At 47.3% G+C, this 20,680-nt stretch overlaps 1 protein-coding gene across 1 annotated transcript in view; it reads left to right on the top strand.

Annotated features, from left to right (window-relative positions):
- LOC147748045 (uncharacterized) overlaps positions 1–20,680 on the top strand; it is a 381,293-nt gene that overhangs the window by 204,809 nt on the left and 155,804 nt on the right. The window contains exons 12-17 of the mRNA XM_086926975.1: positions 8,295–8,321; positions 10,256–10,288; positions 11,696–11,728; positions 11,855–12,140; positions 14,702–14,862; positions 16,709–16,750. Of these exons, the coding sequence (XP_086783101.1) occupies positions 8,295–8,321; positions 10,256–10,288; positions 11,696–11,728; positions 11,855–12,140; positions 14,702–14,862; positions 16,709–16,750 (582 nt within the window). The remainder of the gene's footprint in view (positions 1–8,294; positions 8,322–10,255; positions 10,289–11,695; positions 11,729–11,854; positions 12,141–14,701; positions 14,863–16,708; positions 16,751–20,680) is intronic.

The following is a 20,680-nucleotide window of genomic DNA, read 5'->3' as shown; positions in this document are numbered from 1 at the left end:
GATGATCCTTTCAGTGCCTTCTCCTGGATTCCGACGTTGCTGAGTCGCTGCACTAGTGTACGGTGGCAGACAGCGTCGAAGGCCGCGGAGAGGTCTAGGAGGATGAGGGCTGCTGTTTCTCCGTTGTCAAGCAGTGCTCGGATGTCATCGGTGGCTGCGATCAGGGCGGTCTCGGTGCTGTGGTTGGCCCGGAAGCCAGACTGCGAGAGGTCGAGGGATCCGTTCGTCTCGAGGAAGGCGGCCAGCTGCTTGTTGACGGTCTTCTCGATGACTTTTGCAGGAAACGGGAGCAGCGAGATGGGGCGGTAGTTCTTGAGGTCGGTGGGGTCGGCTGATGGCTTCTTTAGTAGAGCGCTGAGTTCGGCGTGCTTCCAGCTCTCCGGGAAGGTAGCGGTGTCGAAGGAGGTGTTGATGATGTCCCGCAGGTGGGGTGCGATGACAGCGTCGGCCTTGTTGAAGACGTGGTGAGGGCAGGGGTCGGTAGGAGATCCAGAGTGGATGGAGTTCACGGTGTCTTCGGTGCTGATCGGGGTCCAGGCGCGGAGGATGGTGGTGGGGGGGTGGTGGTTCGGTCGTGGCGTGCGTTGGTTGAGTGCTGAAGCTGTTGTGTATGTCCGCGATCTTGTTGTGGAAGTAGGAGGCGAGGGAGTTGCAGAGGTCTTGCGAAGGGGTGATGTCGTTGTTTCCGGCGTTGGGGTTGGAGAGCTCTTTAACGATGTTGAAGAGTTCCTTGCTGTTGTGTGCGTTGTTGTCCAGTCGTTCCTTGAATGCGGTTTTCTTGGTGGCGTGGATGAGTTGGTGGTGTTTTCGGGTGGCGAGCTTGAGGGCAGTCATGTTGTCTGGTGTTGGGTCTCTGCGCCATGTTCTCTCGAGGGCTCGGCTGTTCTTCTTGGAGCTCTTGAGTTCGTCGGTGAACCATGGGGCTTTCTTGCTACCGGGTCTGCTGGGCGAGGTCTTCAGAGGGGCGAGGTCATCTGCGCAGTTGCTGATCCACTTCGCGAGGTTGGTGGCCGCCTGGCTTGGGTTCGTCGCGCTGGTGGGAGGGTTCATGCTCAGGGAGGTCGCGAGCTGGTCGTCTGTGATCTTGTTCCAGCTTCCGCGTGCAACCTGTTGCTGGTGGTGGTGGATCGTGGTCCATCTGAAGCTGAAGTGGACGCAGCTGTGGCCCGTCCAGTGGAGTCCGGTGGCGTGGCTGAAGGCGATGTCCTTGCTGGATGAGAAGACGGGGTCGAGTGTGTGTCCGGCGTAGTGGGTGGGGGTGGTGACCAGCTGCTTGAGTCCCAGGTTTGCGAGGTTGTCCAGCAGGGTGGTGGTGTTGCGGTCGTTGTTGTTCTCCAGGTGGAAGTTGAGGTCCCCGAGGAGGATGTAGTCAGCGGAGAGGAGGGCGTGCGGGCTGATGAAGTTGGCGATGTCTTTGCTGAATTGTGTGCGTGGTCCCGGGGGTCTGTAGATGAGGGTGCCTCTGAGGGTGGTCTTGGGGTTGATGTGGTTTTAAGAAGTTGTGAGTGTGATCTCCACGTAAGATTGAATTTATTTGCCAGGATTAATATCCGTTTTTTCAGCTCGTGATATGAAGGACAAGAATATTTCTGTTTGTAGAAAAATTACTTTATTTTAATTCATACGGTGAGGACAGCCGACACGTGTTTCGCCCCCTCTTGGCGATTTGCGCCGGGGCTTTCTCAAGGCTAGATGAGTTAATTCACGTCGAAAATTCCTGTTACAAAAGTGTGTACGTTATCCGTGGTATAAAAATATAATTCTTCAGTGATAAAACATTTCTTTTTAGGCTAATGCCTACAGTCCTAAGGTCCTCCCAGCATGGCGATTCCTCGTTCGTGTCCTTCACGAACGAGGAATCGAGATATCGAGATATCGAGATATCGTGCAAAGCTTTTGCAGAGGTATGTCGGACCCTGCATATGAAGGGCCCTATAAGTGATATTAGTACCTTAAACAGAATACGTTTGTGGGTATCCAGTGCAGCCGAGCCGGGGAATTTTCTGGGCCATCTAAGTACCAGGCGCGCGGCGGTGTGCTGGACCATCTGAAGCCTATAAAGGGCCGCTTTATTTTATTTCGCTTATCAAGGACTAGAACCAGCTGCGTGTCGTCAGCATACGCAATTGTGCTGATGTCAAAGGAAGAGATTAACTTGATCAGGGGGACCATGTAAAGATTGAAAAGCGTTGGGCTTAGACTTGAGCCTTGAGGTACCCCAGTCTTCAATACTTTTTCCCCTGAGCAAAAATGCCCTAAAGCCGTTACTTGACGCCTATGTGTCAGGAAGTTCTTAAGCCACTCCAATACGGTTCCTGCTACGCCAGCAGTAGCCAGGCCGTCTAAAAGGATAGCATGGGACACCGTATCAAAGGCTGCCGATAGGTCTAAAAGAATCAGGACAGCCTTCTTGCCCTGATCCATGGCAACTCGTATAGTTTCAGTTGTAAACAGGAGGGCAGACTCCGTGGAGTGCTGGGCTCTAAAGCCCGCTTGATTAGGATGAAGTATATTATTTCCTTCTAAGAATGCAGTAAGCTTCCTGTTTTCAAAAGTTTCCGACAGTTTACAGAGTGCTGGGAGAAGTGAAATAGGGCGCAAATTGGATAGAGTTGTGGGATCCTGTAAGGTCTTCTTCTGGAGTGGTTTTACGGCTGCGAGTTTCCATTGGGCTGGGATCTCAGCTGAAAGGAGTGACAAATTAATTAAGTATGGGCGAAATTTGCGAATTAGCGTTCCACGAATTCGCACGAAATTGAATTGCAATCCGCAAAATCCGCGCATTTAAGCGAATTTGCGGATTTTGGGTTTTTTGCATGTTTGTGGGGGTTTTTGCGTGTTTGCGGGGATTTTTGCGTGTTCGCTGGGCTTTTTGCATGTTCGCGGGCCGCTTGCATGGTGAAGTTACCCAAGCGGTCGTGCATGGGCACAGCACCCTCTGGTTCACCACTGCCACCTTCTGGTTCATCACTGCCACCCTCTGGTTCACCACTGCCACCCTCTGGTTCACCCTTGCCACCCTCTGGTTCACCACTGCCACCCTCTGGTTCACCACTGCCACCCTCTGGTTCACCACTGCCACCATCTGGTTCAGCACTGCCACCCTCTGGTTCAGCACTGTCACCCTCTGGTTCACCACTGCCACCCTCTGGTTCACCACTGCCACCCTCTGGTTCATCACAGCACCTCTGGTTCACCACTGCCACCATCTGGTTAACCACTGTCACCCTCTGGTTCAGCACTGCCACCCTCTTGTTCACCACTGCCACCCTCTGGTTCATCGCTGCCACCCTCTGGTTCATCGCTGCCACCCTCTGGTTCACCACTGCCACCCTCTGGTTCATCACAGCACCCTCTGGTTCACCCCTGCCACCCTCTGGTACAGCACTGTCACCCTCCGGTTCAGCACTGCCACCCTCTAATTCACGACTGCCACCCTCTGGTTCATCACAGCACCTCTGGTTCACCCCTGCCACCCTCTGGTTCACCACTGCCACCCTCTGGTTCAGCACTGCCACCCTCTGGTTCACCACTGCCACCCTCTGGTTCACCCCTGCCACCCTCTGGTTCACCACTGCCACCCTCTGGTTCAACACAGCACCCTGTGGTTCACCCCTACCAACCCTCTGGTACAGCATTGTCACCCTCTGGTTCACCACTGCCACCCCCTGGTTCACGACTGCCACCCTCTGGTTCATCACAGCACCTCTGGTTCACCACTGCCACCCTCTGGTTAACCACTGTCACCCTCTGGTTCAGCACTGCCAACCTCTGGTTCACCACTGCCACTCTCTGGTTCGCCACTGCCACCCTCTGGTTCACCCATGCCACCCTCTGGTTCACCACTGCCACCCTCTGGTTCACCCCTGCCACCATCTGGTTCATCACTGCCACCCTCTGGTTCACGCCTGTCACCCTCTGGTTCAGCACTGCCACCCTCTGGTTCAGCACTGTCACCCACTGGTTCACCCCTGCCACCCTCTGGTTCAGCACTGTCACCCACTGGTTCACCCCTGCCACCCTCTGGTTTATCACTGTCATCCTCTGGTTCATCACTGCCACCCTCTGGTTCACCACTGCCACCCTCTACCGAGACCTTTTGTGACGCAGCGCCATGGTGCTGGGTATTAACAACATGACGCATCTGAGAGATGCGTCACGTTGTAAAGCTCTGCACCATTAGGAGGCGTTCTGGCGCAGGGGAGGGCGTTTCTGCACAGGAACGCCTCCTAAAAGTGACTGAGTGAAATCTACAAGAATTCACTCAGTCACTTTTAAGCCAATGTTGCGTCAAAACCCTGCGCCTGCTTGAAGCAGGCGCAAGGCTTGATGCAGCATTGGGGAGATAGGGCCCCCAGAGCATTGCTGGAGCTGCGTCGCAAGCGTGACGCAGCTCCAGCAATGCGCTGCTTTTATGGCACAGATGCATGACACATCTGTGCCGTTTTTGCCACATGGTGCGCCGCATTGTAAATGCGGCGCACCATGGGTGGCGGAGCTGCGGCGCACAATAACTTGCGCATCCCTGGGGATGCGCCAGTTATTGTAAATCTGCCCCTATACATTTAGCCAACGGGAGAGCACTTACTGATTAGACAGTAGAAAGTACTCCAGTTGAGTAGAGGTATTGCACAAAAAGGTGGCATCTTCGTGGACAAACACGCAGGGCGGGATTCATTCTGCCCCCTGTAAGACTCGTTTTTTGTGCCCTTCTGCCCTCTGTTAGACTCGTTTTTGCCTTGTTTTTGTGCCCTTCTGCCCTCTGTTAGACTCGTTTTTCCCTTGTTTTTCTGCCCTTCTGCCCTTTGTTAGACTGCTTTTGTGCCTTTCTGCCCTCTGCATCACCCCATCATCACTCAGCGCTACCCCAGCATCACTCAGCACGCCCACATGATCACTCAGTACTACCACATTATCACTCAGCACCACCACAGCACCACTCAGCGTCACCACAGCATCACTCTGCGCTACCACAGCATCATTCAGCGCCACCACATTATCACTCAGCACCACCACAGCACCACTCAGCACCACCACAGCACCACTTAGCGTCACCACAGCATCACTCAGTGTCACCACAGCCTCATTCAGCGCCACCACATTATCACTCAGCACCACCACAGCACCACTCAGCACCACCACAGCATCACTCGGCACCACTACAGCATCACTCAGCACCACCACAGCACCAATCAGCACCACCACAGCACCACTCAGCGCCACCACAGCACCGCTCAGCGCCACCACAGCATCACTCAGCACCCTCACAGCATCACTCAGCACCACCACATTACCACTCAGCACCACCACAGCATCACTCAGCACCACCACAGCATCACTCAGCACCACCACAGCATCACTCAGCACCACCACAGCATCACTCAGCACCACCACAGCATCACTCAGCACCACCACAGCACCACTCAGCACCACCCCAGTATCACTCAGCACCATCCCAGTATTACTCAGCACCACCACTACCCCACTCAGCATCACCACAGCACCACTCAACACTAGATCAGCACCACTCAGCGCCACCCCAGCATCAATCTGCGCAACCATTCAACAACAAATGGTTCAAATCTGTTCTCTCAATGTTTCAAGCTTTATTACAAATGTCACAAAAAGAGGTTAATATTTCACTTCTGTTCTTGGATTTTCGACACAATAAAATACAATGAACATAATCTTCACAAAAGTTATTTACAAAAGCTATTGCCATTATAAATTACAATAACTTTTAGTTAAGTATTAATTATTTAAAAAAAATTAAAAGCCATTGTAATTTGTAATATCAATACAGCTAAGTCACGTAAATACAAAACATGTTGCATTACAATTGCTATAGGTGTCACATTTGCGAAAGTTATAACTATTGGCATTGTAAATGACAAACCTATTAATTTAGCTATTTTCAAAACCAACACATAAATTAAAAAAATTGTCATTTACAAGACCAATAGCTCAAACTTTCCTAATGCTAGACCTATTGCATTGCAAATGCTTGTTTTTATATCTGTCAGTGCTTCCTGTCGAGGTTTAATTTTCGTGGCAGGTGCCTCATTGCCTACTTGTAACTATTCTCTGACCCTGCTTCAAGGGTCAGAGCAGGGTCAGAGAATAGTTGCAAGTAGGCAACGAGGCGCCAGGAAGCACTTACAGGCTTACAGCAGCAGGTGCCCAAGTTGAAGTTAATTTCTTTGTAACCCTTTTGTAAAAGGTTACAAAAATTTAGCTTCAACTTTTGCACCTGCTGCTGTAACCCTGAAAGTGCTTGGCTGGAAATTCGTCCCCGCTGATTTGCGGATTTTACCGCGATTTCGAGAGATTCGCGGGTCACGAAATTGCCGAAAATCCGCAAATTCCGCGAGCGGAACGAATTTTCAGCCCATCCTTAGAATTAATAATAGAATTTATCACGGGGGTTGCCTCCTCTATCATGGCTTTTAATAAGACCGGCGGACACGGGTCAAAAGGAGATCCTGACTTAATTAAGGATATAGCATGGCGGGTATCTTCCATAGTAATCGGAGAAAAGGCCCTCAGGCAAGCCGTGTTTGCATCGGCCTCGATAATTTCATCTGAAACCGCTGGCTCATAAGGGGGAAAATCCTTAGTGAGGTTGTGAATTTTTGTTCGAAATAATTGGCTATGGAGTCGCAGAGAGTCTGGGATGGAGGGATTTCCTGAGTCAGGAATTTCAGGTTTCTAAAACTGTTGACAATTCTAAAGATTTCCCTCTGCTTATTTTTTGTGGGTTCGATAGCCGGTATGTAGAAGTTGGTCTTTGCACATTTGATGAGAGCGTGATAGTGCCTCCTGGCCGTCTTGTACACATTATGCTCTTTGCTATCGAAATTACGGCGCCATCTGCGTTCTAGTGTTCTGACTTCACCTAATGTTTCTTTTAGGGTTATCGAGAACCAGGGTGCCGATTTCTTCTTAGTGCGGAGGCTGGAGTCTGAGCCTAAGGGTTTCATCTGGTTCCCTATCACGCTGACCCATTCCCCAAACTGCTGATTGTCTGTGGTGGTGTTCCCTGTCAGAGTGGGTTTGCCCTCCTTCACCCATCTCAAAAAGTCAGGGTGATCTATAATTTTACCCCAACGTGGTGTATTTCTCCCACAGCTTTGTATCTCCTTCTTTATTATCCCCCTACTATCCACTAAAATGATGAATGCAATGAATTTATGGTCTGACCAGGTTTGTGTCAGGGGGTCTCTACTTTAATCGGTTCTAAGTTGGAACAAATTCAGTCCAGGATATGGCCCGCTCTGTGGGTAGGGTCTACGGTTTTCAGAGTTAACCCTAACACATTCATTATTTCTCTAAAACAGATTACAGTCGGATCGGTAGTGTCATCCAGGTGGATATTCCGGTCTCCCAAAAGTGTAAAGTTAGAGAACTTGATTGTCAGATTGCTCAGCACGTCCCCAAGGCTTTCCAAACACTGAGTTTGCTGACCCGTTGGGCGGTATACTAGAGCACCCGCGAAGGTAAAGGAGTCATGGAGCTGAAGACAGAAAAAGATACTTTCGGCTCCTTTAATATCCACTAACTCCGTGATCTTACATTATAAAGAGTCTCGGTGAATAATTGCCAAGCCTCCACCACGCTGTACTGGTCTATCCAATATCCGGATTTGACCATTCGTTTAACCATGTCTCAGTAATGAACAGACAATCAAGCTCCCTCTCTACTATTAGGTCATGCATATGAAGTGCATTTTTGCACATAGATCTAGCATTTATAAGTCCTCCAAATATAGTCTTGCGTGCCCCTTTACTCTTGGATCTTTGATGGGGTTCCAGGGTCTGTTTACAACCATAACAACTAACCGGACCTAACCAGGTGTCTCCATTAAACGCCTGATGACGACAATTGGGCTGCTTATTCAGTGACACTATAAGGTCTCTGGATAATTGATTAGTGGAGATTACCTGAACAGCGTGACAGGCCCCTGGTGGGGGAATACAGTAAAGAAGATTTGAGCTAGGCTTGGGGCCTGTGCTAGAACATTTCATCATGTTCCGGAGGATACATCTGGTGTTGCCTCCAGATTGAGAGGCAAAATCTGAATCAACCAAAAGGTCAAGTAGAGTTCAGAGAAGTGTTGCCTATAGGTCAGAATGCATGCTTCAGAAAGTTTATGCTGAGAGATGGAAATGTCTGAATCCACATAATGTGAAAGGGCTATGGTGACATTGGGATGTATGTTTTGGACCATTCACAAGTCTAAGGAGTCACAGGCAGTGCCCATTTCCTAACCCTCTGTCATTTTCTCTTTTTTGCAGGATCTTGGAACGATTATTATGATATTTGTGAGTATGTGACACAGTACCACCACATACCGTTTTTCGAGCTCTTTAATATATACCAGCACCACAAATGTGGGGCCTGATTCACAAAAGGCCTCTGCACTTGTGGCAGAGGCCCAGCAGTCGCGGGGGAGTCTAGGCACTCTAGGTGGAATCTCTGAAATGAAAACTATCATAGAGGAGATTCTGCCCCGAGTGCAGAGACTCCCCCATGACTGTGGGGTTTCGGCGACAAGTGTGGCGGTCCTTTGTGAATCAGTCCTAAAGTTCTCATCCTTGCACCTTAGAATCAACGTTATATAGCTTAGAGTTACTGCAGTGCTAGACCCACACGTGACATTAAGCCATCGATTCAGCACTACAGACAGTGATGGAAAGGCTGGGAGAAATCCCTTTTTTGCCACCCGCTAGTGTCTGTCGCAGTGTTTCCCACAGCGGAATACTGGGGTAGAGGACATTGAACATACACTCACACATGTTATACATAGGCAAGATCTCAGGGAAACATACCAATTGCAAATAAAGGGAAGATCTCAGGAAAAGACACCCATATACAAATACAAATTACTTGAGAGAGACCAAATGACTGCGAGTCCAGCCAAAAAGGCATGCATTCAAGCTGGGACAAAATGGCCACCAGTTGTGGCAAAATCGCCAACTACTAAGATAAAACGGCTCCCAGCAGTCACACAGCACAGCTAGGAGAACAAATAGAGAAGCTTCTGCTTATGAAACATGAATTTCAAAAGTTTGAAACAACTGCCCCCCACCGTGTGCCCCATCCTAAATATAGTAGAAACAGCCCACTCACTACAAAACAAGAGAACTGAAGAAACAGAAAGACAGGTCTGGTCTGGGGGTGTAAAAGATTTATAGAAGGTCAACAGGCCAGCCTGCTTTTCACTCATGCCCACGAAGCCAGAACACCCTGCACAGGAAAATGGGTATGTTCTTGCCCAGGACCCACATCCATATGCTTCACAGGCTATTGGCCTTTGTCCACTAGGATCCTCCCTGTAATGACTGAATGGAGTGGAGACTGTAACTCTTTCATAGGACAGGTACAGAGAAGATCCCCAGGAGCTTACAGCCACTGGGCACAGAGACTGTTTACATTGTCTTAAGGAGATGCCAGCAAAGAGACTGAGAATGTGAATGTTCTCTATATAAGACACGACATGACATATTCAACTGGTATACTCATTTCCCATCTCTCTGTCTCTATCTTTCATTCTCTTCCACTGTCTTACCCGTCCTCCATTTGCTCTTATCTTGTATTCTCTTCCACTGTCCTATACTTCCCACATTTGCACTTTTCTTTTATTCTCTTTCACTCTCTTAACCTTCCTCCATCTGCACTTTTCTTTCATTCTCTCCACTGCCTTACCCTTCCTCCATTGCCCTTCCTCCATCTGCACTTATCTTTTGTTCTCTTCCACTGTTTTACGCTACTTCCATCTGCACTTTTCATTCATTCTCTTTCACTGTCTTACCCTTCCTCCGTCTGCACTTTTCTTTAAATCTCTCCCACTGTCTTACCCTTCCTCCATCTGCACTTATCTTTTACTCTCTTCCACTGTCTTACACTTCCTCCACCTGCAATTTCCTTTCAGTCTATTTCACTGTCTTACGCTTCCTTCATCTGCACTTTTCATTCATTCTCTTTTACTGTCTTACCCTTCCTTCATCTGCACTTTGCTTTCAATCTCTTCCACTGTCTTACCCTTCCTCCATTTGCATGTATTTTATGCTCTTCCACTGTCCTATACGTCCTCCATCTGCACTTATCTTTTATTCTCTTTCACGGTCTTACCCTTTCTCCATCTGCACAGTTCTTTCTCGTTTGCTCTCTTTATTTAGGCTTCAGTGATGATTATTGGGTGGCTGGTTCTCTGAGACCCCAGTCCATAACTCTCTCTCCTTTATATTTTTCACAGTGCCCAGTGGTAGATGGATTTTTTCTGAGGAAGGTGAGTATGGATGATGAGGTAATTAATGCATTCATCCGCACTGAGGGATTGTCCTAAGTTGCACCAGCAGAAACAATCACATCACACCCCACAGACACACATCACAAAAACAAGCTCAACTTCATATAAACACACAGTCCGAGCCAACGCACCCTCTATACGCAGAAGATTCCAGTCTTTTTTAAAGACATACATGTTAATGCTTTTCTCTCTTCAAACATCATACTTCCTTCAGCGTGAAGCAGCGGATAGACACAATTATCCCACTGTTCATCTTTAAACAAGCCCCTTCAGTGTTCCACGAATGTGGCAGGTACCCATGAGACAGCACCCAGATGCAAAAAACACCCCTTGATTAAGCCCTAAACACCGTACGCTCACACATTATGCACTACCTTTAACATACAACGTGACAAACATGTTCACACATCACACCATAAACACACACGTACACACACACATACACAAAAGACACACAATACTTCTACATGCATGCAAAAAATGTGAACACCATGTTCACTACAGACTGCACAACCTACACACATACAGAGCAAACCATATGCACACACGACACCACACAATAAAGACACATATATGTCTATAGAGGTACTGGTCAGAGAGAGAGGAAAACACACACATACTTCTCACTCACACACACACACACACCTCTGTTGGCAAGCAAGATGATATAAGTGTGAGATGAGCAGTGCTTAATTTGAGCAGGTGGTTTCTCTGGTCGGCACCGGCACTTAATTGTCAACACCGGTGCTTGAGACAGTCTGCCACAAGGTGGTGCTGCCTGTCTAATTTAGAGATGACCACAACAACATTGAATTATTAATTCATTATACATTAAAAATTAGTATTACCTGCCACCCAAGCCTATATTATAGCTTTGGGGGTCTTGAATAGTCCAAATTGTCACACTTGTAGGAGTGTAATGGTTGGAAGTTATATTGTCAATATCATTGGCAGAGCTGGTATGGCAATATGTGGTGCACGCTGCAGTGACCTCCTGACGAGAGCCCTGGCACTTATTTATTTACAAATTAAGAACCAGAGACGAGGTTCTTGCCTTAAGGGCTGTGGTGAGGGGGCGTGGGATGATGGTGGTGGCCGTGCAGGCTTAAACAAGAGTGTGGGAGGCTGTGGCCTTGACAGTTGAGTGAAGAGACATGTGAGAGCACGTGGAGAATGGGGGTTCACCGGATAGGCAGCATGTGCCACATGAGCCATGTGACTTTCGGTGGAGAGTGGGTGCAAGCCCTACTTCCCCAACACCCAGAAGGTTTGCTGAACATGAAGGACTACGGTGCAACATGCATGTTTTTCTATTTGTGGTGGCTAGGAGTGAAGGGAGTGGCATGAGTTGCACCATATGCTGAAACAATTTTTGTTTTGTTGCAGAGGTGGCCCAATCTCCAGAGCTTTCCACGACAGGTAACAATAAGGCATACACCTGCATGATGTCAACAGAATGAGGAAGAGTTGTGAGTTTGTGACCTCTGTCTTCCTTTTCTAATTTCGATCCCAGTTTGTGAACTTTCTGTCTCATTTTTATCTTAGATCCCAATGTGGCCCTGAATGGCACCACCAGCCAGTCTAGCACCTATGACAAGTTTGGTGCCTCGGCCAATGCCATTGATGGCTCCTTGATCACCAACTACCTAAAAAACACCTGCTCTCACACCGACCTGGATATCGAGCCATGGTGGATGGTTGACCTTGGCCGTGTCTACCAGATATCTTTTGTGGTGATACTCAACCGGGGCGATTGCTGTAGTGATCGCCTCAATGGAACGGAGGTGCGGGTCGGGAACTCGGACAAAGATGGCGGCACGAGGAACCACAGGTAAAGCTGGTAAGGTGTTGGGGAGGAGCTTTGTACTGAGACAAATCTGCATATGAGGGACCGTAGGGGAACGGAACTATGAGATCTAATTCAAGCAAGCAAATGGATCCTGATTGTCCCAATTTGGGTAGTTAATAAAGCCTTAATTGAGCTAAAATGGGTCTGTCTGCATACCCCTTAAACACTCTACAAACTGAGCTACACCATTGCCGGGGAGGGGGGGGGGTGTAGAATCCGCCCTCTGACATAGCACAGTGAGAGGCTTCTTACAAAGATCTGCACACCAGACACCTGTGAGTGGCAATCCAATCCCTGACCTGATTTATGGCGGATAATGACCTTGGGTATCCAAGGGCAGGAATCCACGCCTCATGTTATACCCTAGGGCAGGAAATCACTATATGGTAGTGCAACAAGACTTCCCTTTCCAAGACAGAAGTCAATAATCAGCATCCTAGGAGAGGGATCCAGCCTCTGGCATGACATGAGACTACTGGCACAGATGTGCACAGCCAGAATCATTGGGCGGGAATCGACCCCTTGAGTAGGGTGACTAGAGGGCCCAGTTTTCCCCGTACAGTCCCAGTTTTCAGTTGACTGTCCTGACACATTTCTTTATTTTTAATAAATGTCCCACATTTTGGTACAAAGTTCAGGTAATTGTAAGGCGAATCGAAAGGTATGCTCTACTTGCAAGGGCGCTTCAGAAGAATGAAAAAAATAGGCAGTTTATTCTGTTTCCATCAGGCAGTACAAGAGCAGTTCTGCTGCATGCTCCCTGCTGAGGGAGGACAGGGTGGGGAGAAGGGCAAGGCACATAGGGTGGAAGTCCTGCGGGGAGAAGGGCAAGGGACATAGGGTGGAAGTCCTGCGGGGAGAAGGGCAAGGGGCATAGGGTGGAAGTCCTGCCATCAATAATGTTAAGTAAATGTAGCCTTGTTTCAGAAGCATAACTACTGCCGAATTTCGTTGGGTGGAGGTGAGGGGGGGGGGGGCTAATACAAATTTCAGGGGGGCCTAATTCTTCCAGCAATAGACAGAGTGGAGATGCATGGGCTCTAGGAAGTGGTGAAAAACATCAAAGCCTCATTAACAAGTAAATGGTCTTTTAAAGACCTGTGAAGTACTCGGGTGCAGCTGCAATAAGACGGATGTCAGCCCAGCCACCCCACAGCAGCTCAAAAACTGTCTATGTGTGTGCCCAGAAAGCGGTCTCAGCCTGGGCTGACACTCACGGCAGGGGTCGGCTGAAGCCCTTTGAGCCCTATGGGCATCAAACATCTGCCTTGTATGTGTGTGCGCGTGCACATACGTTTAAAAACCTACTGTATATGTATACGTGTGTGGGTGTGTGTGTGTGTGTGTGTGTGTATATATATATATATATATATATATATATATATATATCCGTAGATCAGCGCTCTGTCTCCATAGGTTAGGGGTCCCCCTCACACCATAGATTGACGCAGACACGGTCCAAATTCGTGCAAAAAGATTATTTAATTAGTGCAAGCACATCGCATGACGTTTCGGCTCCGAGGAGCCTTGTTCACATGACAGTGTCCAACATAATGAGCCGTTCTTTTAAAGGGACAGCTTCAGTTGTAAAAAGTGGGTCACATGCTTGTATTTAAAATCGACATAGAAGAAATACTTATACTTTATGGATAATTACCCAAACAAGTATTGCAAATTCGTAAAGGCATGGCATTTAAAACGTTTTCTTTCACTTAATGTTGTACAAATTAATGGTTAAATACCTTGTCATTTAAATCATATATTCAAAATGAGTTTGCTGATGATTTGTTAAATACATAAGAGATTATATGTGCAGTTCTTTCGCCCTCTAAGATTGAATATTTACATATTTACATGGAAATCACTTATTATATCCAATGTAAAGTGCTTCTGCTAAAGTGCATATGTATATTGTGCAAATTTCTGCCATTGTGCAAAAAAGCGCCACTATATATATATATATATATATATATATATATATATATATATATATATATATATATATATATATATATATATATATATATATATATATATATATATATATATATATATATATATATACACATATTTAGGCTACACAAACACCGGGACAGGCCAGATATAAAAGTAAGACTAAAGGCTATAGTTCTACTTTTATTTCTAGCGTCTCTCGGTTTTTGGTTCTCAAACTCTGGTCACTCCACTTTAGAGTACCATGAGAGGCTTCAGGCACAGATCTGCACACTGTACCAAGGGAAGGAACTCATCCCCTAGCATACCACAACATAAATCTTCTGGAGAAAAAATAGCGTCAATGGGTAGAAATTTACATCATGCCACATCACAAGGTGCTTTTACAGAGCTCAAGAATCCACCTCCTGACCTACTTGTATGAGACTTCCATCACAGATCAGGAGAATGGGAACCCTAAATTAGGAATCCACCCTCTGGTCTTCCACAAGAGAGTCCTGACTCTGGGGGCCTCCCTCAGAGCTTCCCTCAATTAACAAGGATGCTGCCTCCCAGACCGATCACCAGCTGACTTTGCTCTTATCCCTCAGGTGTGCTAAAATCCCCTCCTTGGGCCTGGGGGAGACTGTGAATCTGAATTGCACTGGGATGAAGGGGCGCTATGTGACCGTCACCATCCCAGACCATGTGGGCTATCTCACCCTCTGCGAAGTGCGAGTCCATGGAGTTCCAGCCCCGGACAATGCTACTGGTGAGTGCTGGGGATCATCACCTGGAGAGGGGGAGTAGAGGCACCATCAATAACTGTACTTGGACATATAGGGGGCATCAGGATCCGAGGCATCATGGGCTCTAAAAGTAGATGTGGCACCAGGAAGGGATGTGTGAGAGAAAGTAAGGGCAAGAAATGGCACCAGGAACACTGCAACACTACTGGGTACCAGGACCCACTGCACTGGGGTACTAAAGGGGTCCAGGGAACCATTGTACCAGGACACACAGAGGGTACTGAAAACCACTGCATCAGGGACAACGGGGGTTCAATTAGGCCACCAGGAAACACCTCATCAGTTTCTGCAGAAAACCAGAGCGCGCCCGGTGCTAATGAAACAGAAACCCAAGTTAGGAATAGCAGGCATATTCAGGAACACAGGGCATCCCCACAACAGCAAATTAGGAATAGAATGCATATGCAGGAACAGACTGCACCCACACAACATCCCTTGGGGCTACTCTTCGTTCGAGAGCACAAACACTAAGTGGATTCTGCGATAAATCCTCACAAAGAAAGTTTTTGTGGATTTTTCATTTGGAACCAGAGCATGTTTATATTTGTGGGGCCTGTATAGTGCCCACATTGCTCTTAGGCTACATAAGATGGCTAAGTATAGGAGGAGAAGCAGCAGGGGTAGTTTTGATAGTTTGTGCAGGGGTCCACCCAAGGTTCTTTCCACTGGAGCTTAAACGAAGAACGGCGCCAATGCCTTGAGCGCCCTCTTGAGTTGGGTGGTCTGGCTCCAGCTGATAGAGCAATGGATGGGAATTTCTGAGTGAGAATCCATCAGTGTGAAGGATCTCCCCCACACCGACTGTACCTAGTTTCAGGGGTGGCTCATCCTTGAAAGCAGAGGATCGTCACTCCGCCTGCTGTGAGCACAACAGGCAAACATGAATAGACAAAATGGCAAGTTAATGCCATTGTATTTATTTGCCACCGCACCAGCTCGTGCTGTGTACAGCAAGAGGGTGGGGGGAGGGCGAATTCCGGAAATGCGGGATTACAGCACTGATCTACAGTGCATATGACGGATTGGCCAGCCGTCTTGTGACGGCCAACCTAACGTGCACAGTAGACCCAGCAATCCAGGGGATTGCTGGCACAGGCCTCCAGCCTCAAAATGAGCGCTGGGTGAGCCTGCTCCCACCAAACATGCCGCTGCTTCCACAGCATGAGAGCAGCTCCAGGATTGGTTGGAGTTGCGTTCCACGCGCAGGAAGGAAGCCTTTACTTTTCCTGCTCGTCGGCAGCAAACAGAAGTGCTGCACCGGTGGAGCTCCTGAATTAATGGTGAGTTGCGTGGCTTCAAGCCTCACCATTTTTTAAAGCTAGCCACCACTGCCTAGTTTAAGAGAGGGCCTGCAGGAATGGGAATGCAGACCTTGCATAAGGAAGGGAAACTGGAGTGATAGCTGGGGCCAAAATGGCCCCAGCTATCTGAGGGGGCTGTCTGCGGGGGACCAAGCAGGTTGTCAGTTAGATGCAAGGCTTCATGAGCTGTTTATTTTGTGAATGACAGCCAGATCCAAGATCTCCCTAGTTGCACGGAATGTCATACGCTAAAGTGGCTCATATGGGTGCTGCATTCATCAGAGTTTAAGCTTGCCCCCACAGTGGCCCAACACGTGTCCATACTAGCTTTCAGAACAGGGCACTGGCAGCCACTCCTATCAGACTTTTATGGCTTTGCATGACTTACTGTCGGAATTGAGAGGTAGGTCAAACTGTGGTCTGTGGGACAGTCTCTTAGATGAAGAGAGAAGTCCTTGATTGTCAAATAGTCACCTAACAGAGATTCCTCCTTTGTCTTTTCCAACAGATATTGACGAGCCTGTGGACGAGAGCGGGGAGAAAGAGACAAGTAAGTCATAAAGGGCAGCAGGAGAGAAGGCACACATCTTTATAACTCAAAGAATGCATCAGGCTTGCAAACACATGTATCTAAAGTTAAGATACAAAACAAACCATTCAATACACACATCCGATGTGTGAACACTTCTGTCTGTACATAGTTGTCTGCATCAGTAACAGATGAACGATGTCTGCATGTACAGTTCATAGGATCTTCTCTGTCGACTCTCCTTTTTGCCTTTTCACAAATCTCACTATTCAGCTACACAACGACTTTTAAAAATAGAAACAACATTAACAATTAAAATCCTATAAGGTAAACAAACACAAAAAATGCACATTTTACACACGAAGCAAACGTATGATACATTTAATATCTCAATCACTGAGTGCCAGATGTATCAAAGGGTTTTACCCATTCTGGGCCTATGGGAAAATATGGCCCTAAATAACTAAACATAGCGAACTATTAACTGAACAGGATCGGCAGTAAATTGAACATAAGATTCAGATGTTTATGTTTAAAAACGAAAAAAGGATAAATTATGTACTCAAAATTTCCATAAATCAAACACGCCAACACATAATGGAACTTTGGAAGACTGTATGGTTTATTAAAGGAATTACATATTTCCATTATGAGATACTGGTAACTCATTTTATTTTTTTATTTGTTTACATTTGTAATGCGCACAGCTACCCAACAAAGGGTTTCCCGGCGCGGCAGATCCCAATAGCAATGCGGTTACAGAAAACTAGATGTTAAAGAGCCATGTTTTTAAGGCTTTTCTGAATTTGATGTAATTCGACTCAGACCGCAGTGTATGTGGCATTGAATTCCAGAGAGAAGGTCCTAGGAATGAAAAGGACTTGCCACCCATGCGTGACCGCTTGATCCTTGGAATTTCAAAATGATTTGCCGTGGAAGACCGAAGAGATCTAGAAGGACGGTAGGGGCGCACCAGGTTTTGCAGATATTTAGGAGCGGTGTTGGTGGAAATCCTGTGCATAAAACATAGAGATTTGAATTTAACTCGATTTTCAATTTTTAGCCAGCGTAACTTCCTGATGTATTTAGTGGTTGGAGTAGAGATGGGAATTTTACAGAGTAGTCTGGCTGCTGCATTTTGTACTGATTGTAACCTGCGGACAGTAGCTTTGTTCGCCCCCAGGTACAAAACGTTGCCATAATCTAGCCTAGATGTTATTAGGGCATTGACAACTGTTTTCTTGGTGTTTTCAGGCAGCATCCAACAAATCTTTTTTAGCTATTTTAGTATGGCAAAGCAGGTGGCTGAAGTCTTTACCGCTTGCTGATGTAAACTAAGTGAGTCGTCAATAATGACGCCCAGGTTGCGAGCATGAATGACCGGGGTAGGGGGGGTGCCCATTTCAGTTGGCCAATGTTGGGGTCCCCAGAGTTGTTTATTTTTGCCCAACACGATTAACTCGGTTTTTTCGCCGTTGAGTTTTAGAAAGTTTTTTTGCATCCAATCGGCGATTTTACTGAGTCCGAATTATAGGGAGGAGGAATTATCAGAATCTGCAGCTGAGAAAGAAAAAAGCAGCTGGGAATCATCAGCGTAGGAAAACATTAAAAGCCCTGTTTCCTCCACTATTTTGGCCAGGGGGCTCATATACACGTTGAAAAGCCCTGTGGAACTCCGTGTTTGAATGTCATGGTATCGGAGCAGGCAGTTTGTGAGAAGACCTGGAACGTGCGGTTTTCCAATAATGATCTAATCCAGTTGAGAGCTGCCCCACGGATGCCCAGGGAGTGGAGTGTTTGGGCGAGGACCGCATGCGACACGGTGTCGAATGCCGCGCTGAGGTCGAGCAGCACAAGTGCCACTGTTTCGCCCTTGTCCACCATGCGGCGGATATTTTCGGTTACCCCCAGCAAGGTAGTTTCTGTGGAAAAGCCTGCACGAAATCCCGACTGGTGGGATGGTAATAGGTCATGAGTGGTAATGAAATCAGTGAGGCAACGATGTACATGTTTCTCCAATATTTTTGCAAAGGTGGGCAGCAAGGATATTGGGTGGAAGTTAGCTGGCAAATTGGGGTCTGCGCCGGCTTTCTTCAAGAGCGGATGAATCATTGCATGCTTCCATTCACTGGGTACAAATTGTTCCAGTAACGAAGCATTGAGAAGATCAGTGATGGTAGCCAAGACGTTGCTGTTAAGCTGCTTTAAGACTGAGCATGGCAATGGGTCTTTAGGTGAGCCAGATTTAATCGTTTTTAGCAGCCTTTGAACCATATCAGGATTCAGCAAGGGCCAACTATCAAGTGTGACAGGAGATGCATTAACCGGAGTAGAGCAATCCGGAATACCTAGGGCATTACCCGAGATAGGTGATGCACAGTTTGGGGTAGCTTCAGTGGTTAAATTATATTTATTAGAAGCTTGATTAATGTCTTGGTGAATTTTGTCGACTTTATTGATGAAGAAGGCAGCTAATAGGTCACATTGAGTTTTGTTAAGTTCAGGTGGGAGTTGAGACGTATTAGAGCCAGCCAGCTCTTTTACTAGCTTAAAAAGTGTTTTGGAGTGGTCTAAGGCATTTGTGATTTTAGTGCAGATGAATTCTGCTTTAGCCTTGCTACACTGCTTTTGATACGCTATTAACTGAATTTTGTATTTTTCCTTGATTACAGGTGAGTAACTCCTCCTCCATTGACGTTCAAGATTTTTACATCTAGTTTTTTCATTTTGTAAAATATCGTTGAACCAGGGCGCAGGAGAGTGGTGGGTGTTAGGTTTAAGCTTTGTTTTGGGCATGTGACCTTGTAAACGTAAATGTGAATCTGGAAAGCAAGCATACAAGTAAGCAGGCACAGCCGTGAAGCAGGTCTGTTACTGCATGAATTCAAAGAACGATAAATCGAGCATGCATTCCTTCAACGTTCCAGGGAGGACCTGGCTTGGCACTTCGGGATGGAGTGTTCCCATGAGGGACATGGTCAAGACTGATTTGCATATGGCTGAGTCCAAACAGCGATGGTGAAGTGAGATAAGGAACGATGGATTAAACCCTGATCTTTGTGAGTGTGGGTGAATGTTTGCATTGTTCTGCATTCTGTCCATCATTTGTTTCTTTTTCATTCTATCAACCAAGGCATGCTAATATTCACTATTCAAACTGAGAATCCATCAACAACCGTGCACCCATGTCTTGAACGCTCCAAAATAGATGGTTTGAAGAGTGACTCCATAAATCTATTAACTAATCAAATGACAGGATTTATCAAACAAATGAATTCTTTGTGTAGATAGTGTGTCTTCTTTCTCGTCTGAGAACAATATTGTAGTGTCAAGCTCTAGTCGTCGCGGGATAACGTGATGAAGTAGAGCGCAGCGGGCATTTTGTAAGTGCATTAAGCACCGATAGCCGAGCGCTTCGGACGCGGTTCCGGCACTCTCTAGCTCATTTAATAAATATTTTACTTTACACCTACACAGTGTGTGCACCCCATTTGGGGGACTTCACATACATTACAGTGGATACGATGGCTGGAACCTGAAGGAAGAGGACACCAGAACCCATCAAAGAAAGAAAAAGAGGAGGACACGAGGAACAGTGACCCTGGGGGCAGCACATGCAGCAAGCGGGCGTGGCAGAGGACCACCACTACTACAGGCAAGCACCCTGAGCAGTAGCAACCAAGGATAAGGGGGCAGGAATACCTCAGTGAACAAGAGGAAGGAGGGCAGCCCCAACCCTGAAAGAACAGACACAGAGCCCCACGGGGGTGGAATAAGCCAACACAAGCACGACCAGGCACCACAGAAGCGCGCCAGAGAAGGAGGCAACTCACACAGTGAGACCAACCACTACAGGGAGAAAAGAAGACACAGAGAGACACTACGCCCCTCCAGGAGCACCGTCACCCACTAAAACACCTACTGGATATTCAGGGCCCTGGCGGAACAAGT

This window comes from Lissotriton vulgaris, chromosome 1_1 (assembly GCF_964263255.1).
Source record: "Lissotriton vulgaris chromosome 1_1, aLisVul1.2, whole genome shotgun sequence".
Taxonomy (NCBI): domain Eukaryota; kingdom Metazoa; phylum Chordata; class Amphibia; order Caudata; family Salamandridae; genus Lissotriton; species Lissotriton vulgaris.
The sequence above is the reverse complement of the archived record's forward strand: the minus strand, read 5'-3'. Positions and strand labels throughout refer to the sequence as shown.